General features: G+C 36.7%; 2 protein-coding genes and 1 pseudogene across 2 annotated transcripts; all 3 read right to left on the minus strand.

The window, feature by feature from the left end:
- Nucleotides 1-1,461: 1,461 nt before the first annotated feature.
- LOC149026224 (calcineurin B-like protein 7) lies at nucleotides 1,462-9,658 on the minus strand. The gene is made up of 9 exons (XM_089146493.1): nucleotides 9,500-9,658; nucleotides 9,127-9,340; nucleotides 8,366-8,448; nucleotides 8,174-8,233; nucleotides 4,149-4,257; nucleotides 3,472-3,524; nucleotides 3,240-3,320; nucleotides 3,034-3,146; nucleotides 1,462-2,188 (listed from the first exon to the last, which is right to left on the minus strand). Exons 2-9 carry the CDS (start codon nucleotides 9,239-9,241, stop codon nucleotides 2,125-2,127), a joined length of 678 nt encoding a protein of 225 aa, XP_089002619.1. The 5' UTR covers nucleotides 9,242-9,340; nucleotides 9,500-9,658; the 3' UTR covers nucleotides 1,462-2,124.
- A 3,529-nt stretch (nucleotides 9,659-13,187) lies between these two features.
- On the minus strand, nucleotides 13,188-14,159 carry LOC149026225 (uncharacterized). The gene is made up of 2 exons (XM_089143271.1): nucleotides 13,635-14,159; nucleotides 13,188-13,533 (listed from the first exon to the last, which is right to left on the minus strand). Exons 1-2 carry the CDS (start codon nucleotides 13,944-13,946, stop codon nucleotides 13,516-13,518), a joined length of 330 nt encoding a protein of 109 aa, XP_088999397.1. The 5' UTR covers nucleotides 13,947-14,159; the 3' UTR covers nucleotides 13,188-13,515.
- A 3,682-nt stretch (nucleotides 14,160-17,841) lies between these two features.
- Nucleotides 17,842-18,779, minus strand: LOC149026226 (protein DOG1-like 4 pseudogene; annotated as a pseudogene).
- Between the last annotated feature and the right edge of the window lie 1,280 nt (nucleotides 18,780-20,059).

The raw sequence follows: 20,059 nt of genomic DNA on the forward strand, positions 1-20,059 counted from the left end.
TGACTGAAACCGTTGGTTTTCCCATTCTCATGATTGGTTCGGCCGGGTTCCTACTCGATACTTAGAAGTTAGAACCGACCCATTCCCACCCAAAACTTCTGGTGGTGTTTCACATATCACGACCTAAAACCAGGAGTTGGCGATTTTGATTTTGTAGCAGAAAGGTATGGAAATTGCTGATGGTAAACCACACCTAACATCAGCAAGAAAGCAATAGCTGGGCTAACCAGAGGTTTTGTCTAGAATTTTCTTGAGTTCAAAGGCAAGATTGGACCAGAATGATCAACGTAAAGATTACTCCAACAAATCAAGGGTGAAAGAGGAGAACACCAAATGGAAGGGTTGGAATTTGTTTATTTTGATCAAACCCACTCTTGGATACGAAGAGAATTATGGGCTTGAATTTTTGAAGCTCGTGGGTTAGAGTCAACTGTGCCCAATGGGCCCAACTCGGTCTGAAGCCCACCAACGTCGGCTTGGGCTTCGACTGAGTTAGTAGGACTTAACGTTGGACCATTTGAGAGCACATCCGATGCAAGCTTAAAATCTTCCAAGTTCTCATAGCGCCGATCACTTCCAACTGCTTTTTGGGCTATTGAAAATGAATCTGAATCATCTCCACCGACGAGGAGCACAGATGGCTATTGACCACAAATTACGGAGGGCCCATAGGATTAAGGTGATGGATATTATTTTTTGCCCTGGCCGGGGGGTGTAGATGAGATTTTTTTTTTTATTATTTTCGATTATTTTTTATCACACATCCATCAAAAAATGGATGGTCCACATCATAAATGGACTAGATAAATTTCCTGCTGGTCTCCAATGTAAAGTTCTAAACTGTGAGCCCTACATTAATTTGTGAGTATGTAAAAAAGCACTAGTAAAAAAAAAAAAAAAAAAAAAAGTTCTAAACTTCCGAAGATTTGAATTTTTTTTGGTTACTTGAGTCTGGATTCAAAATTTAGAGATTTCAAATCTATAGACTTCAAATCTCTAGAGTCATGGTTAGTAAAATTAATTGTTTGGTTAGTTTGAATTTTTTGGATCTAATTCAAGATCTATCCTAAAAAAGGATTGTTCCTATAATAATTCAAATCTATAGTTCATGAATATAATCATGGAAGAAACCCCATTGTGAATCCAGATTTCAATCCGAAATACATGTATTGCGCCCTAAGGAAAATGCAAGAGTCATGAAGTGATGATATGAAGAAGAGACTAGATGAGCAAAACCCAAAAGTGGAAGTCTTAACGGAAGCAAAATCTTATATTTAATGTTCCGTTAGGGATAAAAGCTTTTAAATACACCTCTTCAAGAATTGCAATACAATCGTTTTTATCCAGGTGTTATTTGTGTCTTTACAGTGGAAAAAACCTCAAACCCAAATGTACCAAGTAATTATTTATAATATAAAACACTAACCTTTAACCACTCCTATAATAGTAAATGTCAGTAATACCCCTAAATGAATATATATGATCATTGCTATCAAATGCCAAAAAAAAAAGAAATATATATTTATTGCCACTCTATAGTAGTAAATGTTTGAACCTCTCTCGATCACAGGAACTGAATTTATCTCTAGAAGTTAAAGAGTATTGCAGCGACCCTTCCCATAACCTGCTAAACAGGGAGCCTTATGAACTGGCTACTGCAGTTTTTCAAAGAAGAAATCTGCAGGTGGCGTCTCAGCATTTTCTCCCTCCATTTTAAATTGCGACCACATCGAGCTTTCATAACTTCCAGAATCAACCTGTCTATGGGTAATCTCAGAGAGTTGAACCTCAGACCTGGAATTTAAGAAGGGAAAATAAATGATCCTAAAAGGGAAAGAAAGGTGTCAGTATGAAGCCTTTCGACTTAAACCTGCACAATCTTGTAGAAACTCCTGTATTGAGGCTAGTGATGGCAGTGTATAGGAGGAAAACTCTGCTCTTCAGCCTGACATTGGTGATTTCATCCAGAACCTCTCTTATTTCCATAAGCAGCAACTTGCTCTTCAGCCTGACATTGGCTGACAGCGGTGATTTCATCCATAAGAAGTAATAATGCCTCCTAAAATGGTATTCAAGGAATCCTCCATCTCACAAAGCATTGGAAGCCATCTTGCATGTTAGTCCTTAAAGTTCTGAATCTTCTGCTCCAGAGTTCATCACAAAACTGGGAAAGGCTAGAGTAATATCCCTGAAGATGTCATCCAAAGAAAAATAACACATAAATATGCAGAAGTATTGGTAAATGCAAGACTTGCTAAAACTGTTTCATGTGCTCAATTGCCCTGAAACCACAATTCATTAATCATGACATGAACATCAATTACGTGATCAGAGCTTCTGTGCTTCAGAAGCCCTCTTTGTCAGATAACTACAATTTCCCATAATTGTCCTCCATAGAATTGTTCTGCCCATAACAACTATGGCTGGAAGCGAGTGGTTTAGGCACAGCCACAAAAGAATAGCCCATTCCATCATGAGCTTAGCTACCGCCATGTGACGGTTTAGTTGGGCCAAATCTGGCGCACAAATGCTCCACATCATCAGTTATTAAAAGTCAAAATTTGGAAAACTATGAAATTTTCATCTATGATCTAAAACAAAGCTTAAAAGTCTAGTAAGTGAGCTCAGCATGAATTGAATGGGAATATTTCACAAATTAGGAAAACCGCATATATGGAGGTTCATCAGTTGAGACAGGCCACCAAATTTGATGTGTAACCTATCAGAAGGGTCCCAAATTTATCCAATGGACAACTAGCTAAATCATCAGTTCACATGGTTGAAATGCAACAGCCAAAATGGAAAGAATTAACAGGGATGATGGAACACAAGACAGCCAATTTATTCAGTGCCTATGAATAAAATTGTTGGCCATGCAACTGGGATAGAGTAGGTAGAAAGCTTCCTCATATAAAATAAGACCAAATAGAAATTTAGCATGGCCAACAAACCACTACACCAACCCAACTAGAAATTTAACATGGCCAAGAAACCAGTAAACCAACCATACAATTGACTGGACTTGTGACCTACATCAAGTATGGAAGTGTCATATTCTTTAGTATAGCCGGATTCAGAGCTACAAATTCCTTCCACTCTTCTGGATCAATCCTCCCATCACCTTTCGAATCAGCATCCTTAAATGTCTGTGAAAGGAAGATGGAAAATGAACAGATATATCTGATGGTTCAGATAGATAAAAAATGCAGAGAGTGAAGTGAATCAAAAGCACTGCTTACCTTCTCTACAATTGTTTGCACAACATCATCTGAAAGAGGCAGATCGGATTCATGTAATAGAGCTAACACCATCTCTTTAAGCTTTTACATCATTAAAATAGAATGGTATAGACTTAAATTAATGCATTTGCATTGCCAAATACTTACGAGCATAATATAGTATAGCAGAAAATTCACAGAAATTTAGCTGAAAATGGAACAAATCCAAAATGTTATCACAACAAATATTTACCTCCTCCTGCTCAATGTAACCACTCTGCTTTAGATCATACAATTTGAATGCAACTGATACAAAAGTTTACAGAATTAGGTTAGTTACAGATGTTGGCAATAAGATCAAGTACAAAGAAAATATTTCTTGAGGCACTGTTCATTTGAAGAATTTGAAGTGGGGTAGGGAAAAAGGGGTGGGAAAAATTTTCCACAAAATCCCAAAGCATGGTTTGTTTGATTCAATGAGGTGGGAAAATGAGCAAACAAGCTTCCTCAAATTAAGGAAGCTTTTCTGTTGATGCAGCATCCCACTTTTCCCACCCATCATCTCATTTAAAAGTCCAACATTTTTAGTGAAATTTTGTGGGAAAAGGATGAAATGATAAAAGTGGGACCCACATTTTCAACTTTTTCACAAAATCCTTTCATTTCCTTTCCTGTTCCCCCACCCCACTACAAGTGGGTCCCACCTATTTATTTTTCCCACCCCTTTTTATCTTGCAAATAAACAAACTGCCAGGGAAAAGGCTGGGTATGCCACCAGGTGTCAGCATGCATCTTCATCTCTTCTTGTCCATTGAAAAGACCCATCTTCCCTTGTGCCTAGACCTGAGATGGACACATCCACCAGCTTACCAAAATCTGGCAGCAGACCCAACCCCTCCCCTTTTCATGATTAGCAAAGTATATTCTTACAAGATATCTTGTCTGCTTCAGGAGCGTTTGGGTGGAATACACTTAATGATCGAACAAATTCTCCAAACTCAACAACCCCATTGCGCTTGGTGTCAAACAAATCAAATATCTGCATAAAAATGCCTTGATAAGTGCAACTATGGAAGAGGAAAACCATCATGATGAATTGCAGTCTTCCTAGCAGGAAAAATAGGATGGCTTTGCTAACATCCAGCATTGAGAAAAGAGTCCAGTAATGGATAAAGTAAACATAACCATTGATGATTCATTAATTCAGAAAACATATGAGGATCAAATAACTAGCATAATACACTTACCATAGCAGATTTTAAAGTATCCATCACCGCAAGAATTATCTGGAATCTCTATTTATGGCAACCCTGGATAAAATTAGCAGAGAAATAGTTCTTTGACTTAGAATACTGGTTTTTAAGTACCAAAGACCCTACATTTGTTCAGGTAAATGTTTTATCCAGGTTCACCATCATATTGCTCGTGGAAGGGGTAATAAGTGGCTACCAGGTTAGCTTAATAATTGTAGTCATACCTTATTTTAGTTTAAACAAACCCAAAACTAACCCAACCCAACCCCCTGAACTCATTAAAGTTTTGAGAACTTAAAAACAGAAAATGTTATAACTTACCAAAGACACAACTCAGCATGTTAAAATGTTATACATTTAAGGGTTGTATGGCAATGTTCCCATTTCTCATTTCTTGCATTTTTTTTTCCTTTTTCCCCATTTTGGGCACAGAAACACCTCAAATCTTGTACGGCTCACCGGTGCATTTCTTTGTGTGTTTTTTTTCAATTTTAGAAATGGACCAGATGCCACGCACAGTTTTGAGCACCTTTTGAGAAACATAATTTGGTGTTTCTCAAAAATTGCCACACTTCTCACACAAATGCGGAGAAACAAGGGCATTTTTTTCTTTCTCTGTTTCTATTTCTTAGATTAGTTTCTATTTTCTGTCCTTTCTAATAGCTTACCTTCATCTTACCCAAGTTAGGGGGTTACTCCGAAGCTAAACTGGGACTATCTGTGGTGTCAGCCTGCTGTTTTTGATATTCAATTCTGTCGAAGGTAAAGTTCCGATCTGAAGCCTACCTTTCTCTTTGTGATAGTAAAGTCAACTGAAGTCAGAAGTGTCCCTAGGTAGATCTTATATTAGTTAGTGCACTGCGGTGGTAGTGTGGGACTGGCAGTGCTCATTGTCCATGCCTCAGTGGGACTGGCATTCATGTCTCCTCCTCTCCTCTCTTCTTGGTCCAGGTCTTAGCAAGGCTGGTAAGTTTCCAACTCTGGTTTCCCACCAACAGTCTCTTGAGTCAAAAGTGAATGAGACCAAGGCCATGATTAAGTACCAGCTCAAGAAATTTCGGTGCATGGGGGTTGCTGTGGGAAACTGTGGCATGGAAGAGAAGCAGACCTTCCAGAATGTGCAGCTCAGTGTCAATTTTCTTGTCTCTCTTTTGAAAAAGAATTGGTATTTTCCCTTTCTTTGTTCATCAAGTTTAGAGTCCAGGTACAACTATATCCCATTCATGGGCAATTAAGCCATAGTAATTGCTGAATTTCTTCCACTTACTTTTTTTTGTCTCTTTTTCTATATGGTTCCATCTATCCCTGGGGAGTTATTGTAGACATGAACAGGCAGTTGAGGGATCAAATAGAATATAGGATTGTTTACATCTTTACTTATGGCTTTGTCTACATATGTTTCTTCATTGTAGATGCATATGCAGGAATTCTTTTGGTGACTCAAATGTAATTGTTTGCACCTCTGCAAAAGTAGCTTAAGCATGTATGACTTTTTCATGTTAAGATAGGAAAGCTACACTGATCTTTTGGTTTTTCCTATCCTGTCACTGGGTTTTGTTTACTTCCATATATCACACCATGATTATGTTTATTTCCACAAGTCTTCTTTCCCTGTTAGTGCCTAAAACAGAAATCGATCTCAAACTTCTCTAGTAAAGGAAACTACAATCTTCTGATACATTTGCATCCTTGTTTTGAATTTTTCTTCTCTTTGGGTAGTGAACTGGTAGTGATGATACTCTACACTTCTACAGGACATACTAGAATTTGTTGATCAACAATAAAAAAAGCAAGCAATGACAAATAAGTTAGCTTGAGGACAGCTGATCCTTCAAGATGACAACTCAACTTTATGGATCTTTAGCTCAATTGGTAAAGCACTTGGAACATGAGCATGTTTCAAGAGATGGTGGTTCAAATCCACCAAGATTCTTTTGATTCAGAGATGAATTTGGATTATACATGACAAAGCTTAAATGTTAGTCAATGTTGTATGTAATGTCAATATTTTGTTTGACCTCCAATTATTGTATAGATTGATGAAAGGTGGAGGATCAATGTGTCCAAGTGGACAAGGTTAGATGGTATTGTGAATGTCTTGCACAACACAAAACTTAGGGGGATAGTTTTTCAAGTGCCCTCCCTGGGAAGAACATCTAACTCAAATATTCAGATTTAGTACACAGATGATCTCATATTCGGTCATCTTGTTTTATTTCATATTTAATAGGAACGTCTAAAATATGTTACAAACTTATATTTAAATAATTAGGGTTTAACCACATTGTATGCAACTTGTTTAAGTTCGAATAAATGTGTTTGAAGTGTTTTATTTGGTTTTATTAAAAAAAATGCTCATTTTATGTATACCATACAAGTTTCTTTTTTGTCACAAAAATGTGCTCATTCTAGTGCAACCATACAAGATTTCAACACCCAGAAATAGTGAGAAACAATGAAATGGGCACAAACATTGCCATACAACCCCTTAGCTGTAGGTTGCAGCAACGAATGGAAGATGTTAAAACCTCATAAACCCTAGCTAAGATTGTGAGGGAAAAAGGAAGGATAGTTTCCCAAAAACTGAAGATCCGTAGATCTATCTCTAATTTCAAAACACATCAAGATAACTATCTCAACCTACTCCAATTTAAAAATGCTAAAAGAGAATCATTTCATTCATTTAAGAAGGCCAAAACAGTCATTAAATAATAGGTATCTTAGATATGACAACCCTGTATTCAGTACATAGACACCAACAGGAACAAAACCCTTTACAGATTGCAACATATTAATCCAGATGTTAAGCATCTGAACTCAACAAATCCCATTTTCTACAATAGACCATTTCCAAGTTGAGCTAACGGATGGGCATTAGGTTAATCCAAGTCTGACACAAAAATAAACAGCTCAATGGTAGGCATACAAGTTGAATCGAAGCCAAACCCAGTGGAATTTCCATCACAGATAATTCATATATGTCATAGTGCAAACAGAATTAACCAAAGCTCAGTTAGTTTCAACATAAAATATTTTATAAATAATAACAATGGTTAGAAACTACTAAAATAAGTAGAAAGACCGCTTCAGTTTTGAATTTCAGGCTGTTCTCCCACAAATGTGGTGGTATCTTGACCATTGATGTAATTGGCATCATTGAAGTACTCCACCCCTATCATATGGTTGGAATCTTTTACGCACTCAAATCAATGCCCAAATATGCTTTCTTATCAAGTCCTACCCAAAAAATGAGAACTGGCCAGGTCAACTATGTTCAAAGGTATATTTGTTGCCAGTCCTAAATCCTAAACCATGCCTTCCTTTTCATTACTAGTTATCCTTGGATCAGTTTAGGCTGCCCCTGGCTCTGCTAACTCCTCCAATCTGAATCACATCACCCTTGCTAACTAGTCTGTTCAAAGCTTCCTATTGCATATATCCATGCCATCTCAAATGTCTTTGTCTCAACTTATTATGTACTGGAGCTACTCTTAAACTAGCTCTAGTTTTAAGTTTTGAGTACACGTGAGATCACCAACCCAAAATCCCTCTGAGCTTAAGAAACATCAAGATTTCAACAACATTGAAATATTTAATAAAAAAATTTGATGATGCTGATTTTCCAAAACAAAATTTTATACTGCAGCAAATAGACCTCAGAAATAATTGAGAATGAAAGGCAAATGTCCAAGAAATACACACCCTGTCTGCGAATAGATTCTTCTTATTACTGTTTCTAAAGAGAGCAAGTCGGAATTCTTCCTGTATGTAAGGTTGAAAAAATAAATTAGTCATCATGAATGAAGTATGTCCAATAACCCAGTATATCACCAAAACTGACCAGAAGTGGGTAAATATTAAAGACAGTTAAGAACTTAGACATTAGTTAATTACCTTGTGAATAAGCCCATCATTGACTATTGAACTACTTACTTTCTTGAATAGTTCATATAAAGCCTCCACTTCACTCACAGTAACTGTCAATGAGGAAAAAAGTGTTTCAGATGTTCTAAACATTACAAATTGGAATTGACTATACATTGCAAAGTTGGCAAAGGAAAATTGTGGAAATAAGTAACATAATATAAGACAATCTACCCTCTAGACTTGTATTCCACAAAACCATCCAGACTGATATCTCCTAAAAACTTCAAGGACATCTAGATGAATAATTAGTTCACTATAAGAAAATTGCCTCAACTCTATCCAAGCCCCAGAATATGGGCATGAATCAGGATTGTAACCAGCCACTCCAGGATCCATTTAGATTGCCTCTGATGCAGGACAACCAGCGGGAACCAAGACCAAGTGAACCAGCAATGGACCAGGCCATGTCAAGCCAGCCCATTGAGTGCAGATGGTCTTTTAGAAGGCTAAACATTGCTCAAATGAACAGTATCACAACCCATGGCATGTCAGGAATATTACATAAAGGATCTGTGGGGCTCAAGATCATGAAGATTTTATTCTTAAGAGATTTAGTACAGACTTTATTTTAGTTATTTATGCATGTGGCTAAAATATAAAATCTAACAATTTCTAATTTAAATTATTCTCTATTTTAATAAGATTCCTTTTTTGGATAATCATAAGATTCTGTTGTTGCTAGATAACTATCACCCTTTAAAAAAATGAGAAACAAGCCTTGCACTTACAAATTTGGAAATCGAGAGCATCATTTATGTACTCAGAAGTGGTCTGCTCGTCAAGAACTACAGAATCTTCACATCCAGGTGCCTTTTTACAGGCCTTGGAACTATGGCAGCCCATAGAAGCGAGCGCAATTTCAATATCAGAGTCCTGAAAAAAATAATAGGTTCCTTACACAACTGGTGAAGGTGCTTTCTGAAACTTAAACCTGCCAAAATCCTCCAACAGAAGAAATTGATCCATAAAATAATTTTTCAATAGGCTTGGAATTCGTATAAAAATCAAGTTTATAGCTGTTACCAAGACCAGAATGAATCAAGTTATAGGGTCATCTTGGAAGTGAAAGTAAATAAATTAAAGCAGAAGCTCAGAACAAACCAGAATTCTTTGGAAGCAGAACAAACGAGAAAGAAAGGGGCTGAAAAGCGAACGCGTCTCTATCTCCCTCTCTGTCACCTAGTTGAAGCGCGATCGAATACTAAAACTTTCCGCGTTCAGGATGATAATAAAGATGTAAAATCAAATTTTGATTTTTTCTCTTTTTAACTCCAAATCCTCTACGCAAGGTTCAAAATGTGGCGACACACCGGCGGCGACATTTCGGCAGGACTGATGAAAATTCAACCCTTAATTTTTTATTTTTTTTTAATAATTCAACCCTTAATTTCAAAGGGTATTTAGAATCGTTTTGCCTTGAATTTTAATATACAACCTAATTTGAGCCAATAAACACACTAGGAGCATTATTTTGGGAAAACATCACTGCCCCCCCCCCTGCACCACCCTAGATGCCAAATAATAGGCTGAAAAATAAAAAAAAAATACAAGTATATTTTGGACATTTTAAATGTGAAATCATGCTTTAAATTTCAGCCTATTGTTTGGCATTTAAGTACACTGCTGTGCACAGCAGAGAGTTGTGTACAACAGATTTTTTCCATTATTTTGCCTAAAACATCATTTAATGTAAAGTTTTTTATTGTCATGTCCAGTATATGCGGGCAAAATTGAAAGTTTGAAAATTTTATATAAACTAATATAAACATGCAAAGAGAACACAAATGTACAACCAACTAGTGAAGAGGAGTACTAAAGTCTACAATTCATTATACAATTATATTAATTATGTCATTTTGGCAAAAATATAATGAAATTATGTTAAATATGATGGATTTTGCGATACATCGTAAAAATTTGACTTTTCACAATATACCCCTGATTTTTTGGTGAAATATTGGCAATTTTTTGAATAAGTCGTGTTGCCCCCTGCAACATAGCGATATAAAACCTTGCCTCTATATTGGCGCATGGTGTGCGTTATGTGTTAACCCACTGAATGTCGTTCCCTTGGTAGCAACTAGCAAGCAACTATGGATAGGCCACGTGTAGTCCATCGAGTGGGGTTGGAGGAAAGACACATGCCGTGCAAGGTGTTTTACATATAGTCTATGGAGAGTTGAACTTTCTTAACCTCTTATTAAGATTATTATTATTACTATACGTTGATCTTGTAAAAATCGGATCATTCTGAAATAAGGGTGTACTAATTGGGAGAATCAACGGTAAAATCCCTATGGAGATGTTTTCAAAACAAATATTCAAATGATTCTTTCTATCCCGGTTTAGGCTTTGCCCTCACTATCCGGTGCGACCCAAGGCACCACAGATCCCATGGTTTTTGCATCCCATGATGGCGGTGAGCACCCACTTGGTTATATCCAAATGAATTTTAAAAAGAGGAGTCAATGTTTCATCGATTTCAAATCCATAGAATTAGGTAACCAAAACCAATTTCGCATTCATTTTCTTATGGTTTTGATTGATCGCGTGTAGCACCACCCATTAAAAAAAACCATAAACCATAAATAGTTTGGTAAAAGAATAAAAGGAGGTTTGCACCCATAGATACCTTGTATTTCTCAATATAAAGTCTCGCATCCTATACTTTATGAGAATTTGATCTTTCCAAGTCTATCATCTATTTCCCTGTGATACTTTTATTAACATAACCACCAAAATTATCTGCAATAAGAGGCCAACACACAGTGGTCAATTATTCAAAAAACCAAAAAAAAAACCCATAATTTATTCCTTCTTGACTGAGTCTGGGTTATATGTTTGGTTAATTGAACAAAAATGCATATACTTCCCATCTCATTTTCACCCCTAAAATAAATGGGAAATATGGAACTTCTCTATTTTTCATGATTTAACCCAGCTAAACATGCTATAAAAAATCTATTCACTTTTTCTTTTCTCCATGTTCGTGAGTACTTTTCCATTTCTAATCCAATGAAAAAGAAATTCCGTAGCGAGCTTGAGAAACATTAGGTGACTTTCCCTGCATGATCATCCATAAGCGTTAAGGATACACTATCAGATATGTTCATAATTGTCTTCAATGAATTCTAAATAAAATATGCTTCTTATGACCTTATTTTGTAATTTAAGTATTCAATCAACTTTTGCGATCTTTATTAGATTGTCTTACATGAACTTGATATCTTATCGATTGCTAACCTCTCATGCTTCATATTGTTGGAGCTATTTTAAGGCCAAGAGCTTAGCTGAAACAAACCCAACTAGAATAGAGTCCAGGAGCAGGTGCCAAAATCATCCAAACATATATTAATCTTCTTTTAAATTATCTTCTTATATATAATTGATATGTCTTGAGCTCTTGTTCACGTGTGTTTTCCTTGTAATGAACAGTTTTAGCAAGCAGAGTAAGGCACTGGGCTAGTTTCTGACATGGGCTGGTGTTTGATCCACCCAATATCTAAATATCATGTTCTTTGAGGGCAGACCTATCCCAAAGTTCCTTGGACTTACTACCTCTACTTGGTTGCTATCATCAAGGTTTAAAGTATCCCACGATACTAGACGATACTAACCAATACGTATCCATATTTGACTCAACCAATAAGATACATCTCGATACATTTCTCCATTGATTTACACTAAAATATATTAGCCATAGCGATACACTACTCGATACAGGACGATACGTCTCTTAAAATCACCTAACCAATACAATACTTTAAACCTTGGCTATCATTGTGCTAGATGCACATCCACTATATGTTTGGATTTTAAGTAGTTTGCATAAAAATGAAAGTGATAAGTTTTTAACCTATAATTTTTTTTTTTTGGGCCCAAGACCTAGAATATGTATCATAGACAAAATCTCTATTATAAATTTTAGGTTTTTTTTTTCTTTCTATTTTTTTAAATAAAAATAACATTCAAACTAGATACCAAACACGTAAAAAATAAAAATACTAAAAAATGAGAATGAAAATTGATACAAAAAAAACCCTTAGATTAGCTTTAGTGAAACAAAGGTTGGGAATCTTCCATCTAGTTGTTTAGGCCATGAACCAATAAATATGTATGAAAACCACCATTGCATAATGATCATTTCAAAGGTTAGAGATGTTTGTGGCATATTAAGATAATAAGATGAAATCTCAATAGGAAAAATGAATTTTCTTCTAGTAAACAATGGAAAAAATTGTTGAGTGATTTTTACATGAGAGAATCATCAAAAAATTGATAGTATATATTATACGCAATTAGGATAACTATGAACAATAAAACAAAGGTACAAAATTATTAAAATACAATAATTATAAATGTTTTAATTGAGAAACCAATCAAGCTAAATTAAAAAATGATGAAATGAAATAAGGAAATCATACGAAAATGGTTCAAAGGAAAATAATCCAAATTAGAGACAACTAGAGATATAGATAAAAAATCACCATTACTAAGCTTAATATAGGTAAAATATTAAGATATTAGTGGTCCTACCCTCACCAGCCACAGGACCACTAGGCTGAGAAAATAATATCTAAATTTTAAATGTAGTTAAGAAAGATCAGCTATAGAAGAATCATATTCTTATCTATATAAGAAGTCATAAAATGTTACTCAACATCAATTTAACGGAAAATCAAAAGGATTCCAAGATATTCCATTGAATCAAATAATACAATTCTCAGTTCTTTCAATCACCCTCGTTCTTTTGCTTGGTTACAATGAAAAGAAACATTGCAAGGGAAAATATTTATTTAGTTTGTTACTCCCAAACAAGAAAAATACTTTCATATTTAAGAGTTTAAAAAAAAAATGAAAATTACAATAAGATTTTTTTCCATAAACTATTATAATGATTTCATTCTAATTACACATTTATATTGGAAATTGGAAATTCTCAAAAACCCAGAAGTGTTACAATTACAATAAGTAGGACAGCTTGGTAACTAATACGAAAGTGAGGGGCATTTTCGTCTCACTACTAATACTTGAAAACACGCTGCCAGCCTGCGACCTGCCACTACCTCTCTCTCTAGTCTATCCCCTCGATCGAAGAGTGGAAACCAGAAACTCCTTCACAAGCATCTCATCACCTGCAACCCAAGAAGACCAAATAAAACCATCAATTTATTAAAATTCAAGAGAAAAATTGGAAATGAAACAGCTATAGATCTGTGAAGAAGGAAGAACATACACTGAAACCAAACTTGTGTCTCCTGCCATGGCGTTTCCTACTGAGCTTAGCCCACATATCCTGGTCGCTGCATATCCTACCGGGAGAATCCAAGAACACTGTGCGTTTCACCGGCGGCGACCACAACCCACTCTTCTCATAATCAAAATCAAATTCTGATACATCAATGAACTTACCCAGAAGGAGATCCGACACGGATTTGGCAACTATCTGAACCTTTGCATTTGTAGGTGAAGAAGATGAAGACGAAGAAGACAATCTTTCACTGCAGAATGAAGGTAAGGGAGATGAAGAAGCTTCAGAGCCAGACATTTTTGATTATCAAGTAAGAAAGCATAGACCCATAAGCTATATAGAAGGAAATGATGATTAGAGGAATATATCTTTGGCTATTTCTGGATTCAGGTTTTAAAACTTCTGAAGAAACTGATTGGATAGTTTTGCTATTCTCAGAGTAGACCCATTTCAGATAGATCTTTAAGTATATATGCACCAGAGAGATGGTTATTCATGGTTTGGATCTGTGCAAAGTGGTGGGGTTCATGCAGGACAAGGGTTGTTACTTGTTAATCATAGAAATTTTAATTCCATGGAGACAATTACGATCATTTCTTGTTTCTAATCAGTTTTCAAATTTTTTTAGAAATGTTTTGTCGAGAAAGGAACGAAATGGGCCACCCAGATTTATGCTGTGACGTGCGATAATCATTAAAAATACAAAACCGCCACCGAAGCGAAGGCTGGAAGAGTTTGGATTTTGAATATATAAAATAGGAGACCGGGAATCAGACTCTGATCTGATCATGCCATGCATTCATTAATTTTTAGAAATCTTTTATTTCTCATCGTTGGTGTTATGTGGTGGTCATGAATACTAACTATACAATCTTTTATTTCTATTTATCAAGAAAAAAAATTATCTTTTATTTCTTATCGTGGTTTTGGTAGTTAAGAAATAAATGAAAACAGAAGTTGTCGGTTGCATAAATGAAACCGTATTAAACTAAACTTGGTTATGTAATACTATTGAAATTTCAACTGTATTACTTTCATTTGAAAATGATTTGAACATTATAGCAAAGGTCATAATTGATTATAATGAGCAATTATATCGATTCAAATATAACAATCTTAGATTATGATATGATAAAAGAAATTGAAATAGTGGTCATAACTCAGCCCCTTAAATAGCATATTAAACCACCATTTATGATGCAATTATAAAGTGCCAGTCCATCTTTTGAATTTTTCTCGTTGAATACAGTAACTCTTTTAAGTGAAACAGAGATCATTGATTACTTTGCAAACTTTACTTAAAAAACAAAAGAAGAGATTTCTTCAAAACTGGGTGTAATTTTTCTTCAACAAATTATAATCTTATCCAGTTTGCAAACATTTTTCTTAGTTTTTGAGAAAAAATTACAAACATGTTGATAGTGAACTTATGAGAGTCCCACATAATCTCAACAACACTAAGTTTACAAGACTCTCATATAAACTCAACAGCAACAAACTTCAAAAATAACAATTGAATAGTTATACCCATGGTTCCTTGCAACACGACACCCCCCAGCGACACGACTTATACACTAAGTCGACGAAATATCGCCCTATGTCGGCGATGAGTTATCGCTGACAAGTTTGTTTTTTGTCGATTTTTCGTTCGCTTTTTGCCAAGATGACATAGCGCTTCTAAAAGCTCCGGGGGCGCTGCCCCCACACCCCCGCCGGGGCGGCCTCCCCGGACCTCATGTCCATCGGCAACAATATGTGAAGCATGAGTCATACTCAACATAATTGTATAATGAATTGTAAATTTTAGTACATCTCTTTACTTCTTGTGTATTTGTGTTCTCTTTGCATATTTACATTAATTTATATGAATTTTCCAAACTTCTAGTTTTGCCCGTATATAGTTGGACATGTGCCAATTATAAACTTTAGGTTTGTTGATGTTTTAGGTCAAAATAATACTCCCAATGGGACGGCCCGGGGGCCCGGCCCCCGCGGGGGGCCCCATGAAACCCTCCCATCCCACCCCCCCCCCGTTTGTGGTTTGCCGTGCTCCCCGCGGGCGGTCCGGACTCTGTGTTTATTGGCCTCAAATTAGGTTGCACGTCAAATTTCAGGTCAAAATGACCTGAAATACCCTTTGAAACAGGGGTTCGATTTTTCATCGAACCCTTACCAAGACATGTCGCTAGGGTCCGACACGGCGACACGAGTCGACATGTCAAACCTTGGTTATACCTCTAGCAAAACACTTCAGTTTTACTCATTCAAATATGGTGATGCTAATCGTGAATTGTGAGCAATTTAAGGAATTTGAAATTCAAAACCAAGATTATAACTATAAGAAACACTCAAATTCAAAATCAGAGTTTGTAACGATACGAAACACCCTGGACAGCTCTCTAAGAGAACGACAAGAAAAATTAAGTAGCTGTTACATCCTTAGTTTGAATCTCTCAACCTAACCACGTCAAATCTCTCTATTATTGCTCTTGTTTTCTGTTTGTTCTACCTTACATTAGGGCTGCAATTCTTGGATCTTGAAATGTTTCAAGGCCCACGTTAATTAGGGCACGTTTGGTAACATTCTTAGAAAATATTTTTAGCGTGAGAACAGAAGAACAAGTTAGAGGCGTTTGTTAAAACTATTCGTTCTTCTGTTCTTTAAGAATGAAGTGGTAAAAAAAGTGGTATGAAAAATGACTTTTGCAAAACATCAAAAAGATGATTTTTTACCAAATTATAAAACGGAAGTGATAAAACTGATCCCCATTGAAACCCTAGAACGAAGTTTATCAAACACTAACTTGTTCTATTAGTATTATGAAAATATTTTTAAAAAGGATTTATCAAACGCTCATTTCCAATTAAAAAACGGTCTTTTAGTACAGAAACACTAAAAATGATTTGACATAAGAACTAGTCTCTTAAAATAGAAAACTTACCAAACGCATACTAAATCTCTCTTTTTATGGTCGTTAACTTTTTGTTTGTTCTACCTACATTACAGGTTCAATTCTTAGATCTTGAAGTGTTTCAATCAAGGCCCAGGCGCTAAAAAAAATGCCCGCCCCTGGGCCGGAAAAAAACACATCCCTCCTCCCTCAACAACTTTACATATTAAGTTGATGCAAATCTGCAGATACCTATCATGGAAATCTCAACCTGTCTCCCTTTACATGTTTTCCTATATATAGAAATGCCCAAAAGTGTTTCATATCGTCATATTGTTACAAACTCCTATTTTGAATGGATTTTGCATTGTTGCCAAGCAGCCTAAGGTGAGGATTAAATCTAGGTTTTTTCATTAAATCCTTACCATAGATATTACCCATGTGCAACAAAAATGCTTTTAAGTGCTATTCACTCGGTTTACTTGCTTTAACCCAAACCAAGAAAGTTCAAACCAAACCAAACCATCATCTTCTTCCCTGTTTAATTGCTCTCAACCAAAACCCAGAATGAAGTCGAAGAGTCGTCACCCTACAGAAACGGAAGTTATAAAACTGATCTCCATTGAAATCCTAGAACGAGTTTATCAAACACTAACTTGTTCTAATTGTGTTATGAAAATATTTTTAAAATGGATTTATCAAACGCTCATTTCCAATCAAAGAACGGTCTTTTAGTACAGAAACATTAAAAATGATTTGACATAAGAACTAGTCTCTTAAAATAAAAAACTTACCAAACGGATACTAAATCTCTCTCTTTTTATAGTCGTTTTTTGTTTGTTCTACCTACACTACAGGTTCAATTCTTAGATTTTGAAATGTTTCAATCAAGGTCCAGGCACTAAAAAAAAAATGCAAATCAACCTGTATCCCTTTACATGTTTTCCTATATATAGAAATGCCCAAAAGTGTTTCATATCGTCATATTGTTTTTTTTTTTGGGTAAAAATATCGTCATATTGTCACAACTTACAAACTCCTATTTTGAATTTAATTGCTCATGATAACTTGCTTGAATTATAATTAAGTCTTTTGTCTATGTGGGACCCTTTGATTTCGCCTAGTACAGACGACCTTCAAATTTAAATGTTCAATTCCAAACAATGTGGTAACCTCTGGCTTAGAGATGCTCGGATTCAAAACCTAACCTTTCTTATAGAAAATGTTTGAAGAATTTGAAATAATCAAAAATTTGTTTCTAACGACATCCGATCTTGTGCCGGTGAAGCCTCATTGGCCCTTTCCCTTAAAATTTTCTTCAAAAAGCAGAGGTCTTCGTCTATCGTGTAATCTTCTTCAAGCAATAAAGAGTAAACATCAAAAGCTCTATCAAAATATGAGACGAAGTACAGAGTTAGGGTTGAACATGGCTAGCTACAATCTAACGTACCTCTCCTATACTCAACACTAACCTATACATGCATGCATGCCGAAGTCATAGTTAATCCTTGTGGTTCTTCATGATCTTCTCCTGGTCTCTTATCAGTCCAATCCTTCTAAGCTGGATTTGTAACATCGCAATAGACGCCATGAAATCCACAGATTGTAAAGGATTGAGAACTTCCAATACACCTTTCAAGGCCTTCAAGCGAACACAGTCGGCCATTTTCATGACATGTTCCAAGCCAGCCAGCAACGAGCTCAAACTCGCGTCAACATACTTTTCCAACTCGCCCACTACCTCACCGTTCTTGACCTGAGTTGCAAGACGAGATAGTTCAACGATTGGCTTGTCGGCAATACTCACTTGCTGTCTCTCCATTTCTCTATCAACCCTGTCTTCCTCTATTCTGATACGAACACCAAGCTGATTGATCTTGTTGAGTTGTTCCTCGGTCATATCGAACAGACTCGGGCCAGGAATGGGAGACTGGCGAAGTGAGTTTATGAGACGAAAAACCGTGGAGGGCTTCCAACCGGTTATCCAATGGTAAGCTTTCTCGAGAGGGGTGAACCAGGTGGGACAGAAGAAACCCAGAACGTCTTCTTTGGCGTCAGCCCACTTGACAGTGTAGTATTGTTTGTAGTGAGCCACCACTTTGGAGATGAGGGCTTGGTGGAGATGGGCATGAGAGGGCTCTCTTGACACGGAGAGGAGTTCTTTGAGATGGGCTTCGTATTGTTTCAGCCATTGCTCGTAGAACTCTGAGAACCTTTCTTGGACTTTGCTCGTCGTCATCATCGCTACATTTGCAGGTTATAACAAACGAGTGAAGCTGTGAAAGGGTTGGGTTTACGTTAATCAGTATTTATAGTGGAGAATTCGTGGAGGGACGAAGGGGTGAAAGAAGGGGAAAGCCAGGTGGAAGGTGGAAGGTTTAGCCACGTGTTCCTGGTAGTAGAGTTTGAGAAGTGAGTAGGCTTTTGCATGGCTTACGCGCAACACGCATAGACACACATTCGCACACATGACGCACACACAGCCCTTACCAGTCAGCGCCAGCGTCATGGCCTTCAAACTCAAAGGTGGGCGCGGAAGGGAAAGAGAAAGAGAAAATATCAGAGAGAGCGGCTTCGCTTCACTCGTGCTGGCTTTTGATTCCCTTGTTGTTGGTGTTCTTTGGAGCAAATACTCAAGCAGTTGGTCTTCGTCTGGCCATCCTGCTCTTTCCCACTGGTTAAGGCTGTTTCGCGCGTGGACGACATGAAAGAACCCATCACCACGTGTTGCCCATGCAGACCTTCCGCATGCATTGACATCTGCGCGAGATCCGAAGCTTGTAGATTCGTAAATACCAATCTAAGAGACCATATTTGATTCTGTTTGTTAAAAATATCGTTGAAAAAAATAATATAAATTCCATAAATATCATTGTCGGAATTGCAGGGAAGATGGAAGAGTTCCAAGTGAAACCAGATATTTAGATCACTGAGCTGACATAGGGCCCACATGACCAAGCAAAGGTCTTGGGTGGTGACATGATGGCTGATGCAACGTGAAAATCTGATCTGTGTGATCCGACGGAACTATAGTCGGTGCAATTCTGACATCGATTTCTTTGTTTGGATGTCTCGTAGATATTTGTAACCACAGTTTTCACCGTCGTAGGAGGTTGTCGGTTAACTCCGTCCGCAGGGCGGACCCAGGATTTAACTGAGTCCGGATCATCATTCCGTCGGGGGAGCACAGACTGCTCCCCGGCTTTCCAACCACACAAACACTTGGAGCACACAGGTGAAAATTTGTGTGGTTGGAAAGCTGTCGGGGAGCACAGACTGCTCCCCGACAGGGTGAGGATCCGGACTTGATTTAATCAAGGTCGAAGAATGAAAGTCAAAGTTGAGAACCTTTCCGTTAGATGAACACTAATATTTTTTCACTATATATATTGTGTAAGATCCTTATAAAATCTATTGGAGCTCCCACCTTTGAATTATGTTATTATATTAAATAATAAGCCACATATTTGAAAAAAATGGTAAATTATTAACAATAATATATTTTAGAAACAAAATATA

Source organism: Hakea prostrata, chromosome 2, assembly GCF_041222555.1.
Source record: "Hakea prostrata isolate BN-2017 chromosome 2, UWA_Hpros_2, whole genome shotgun sequence".
Taxonomy (NCBI): domain Eukaryota; kingdom Viridiplantae; phylum Streptophyta; class Magnoliopsida; order Proteales; family Proteaceae; genus Hakea; species Hakea prostrata.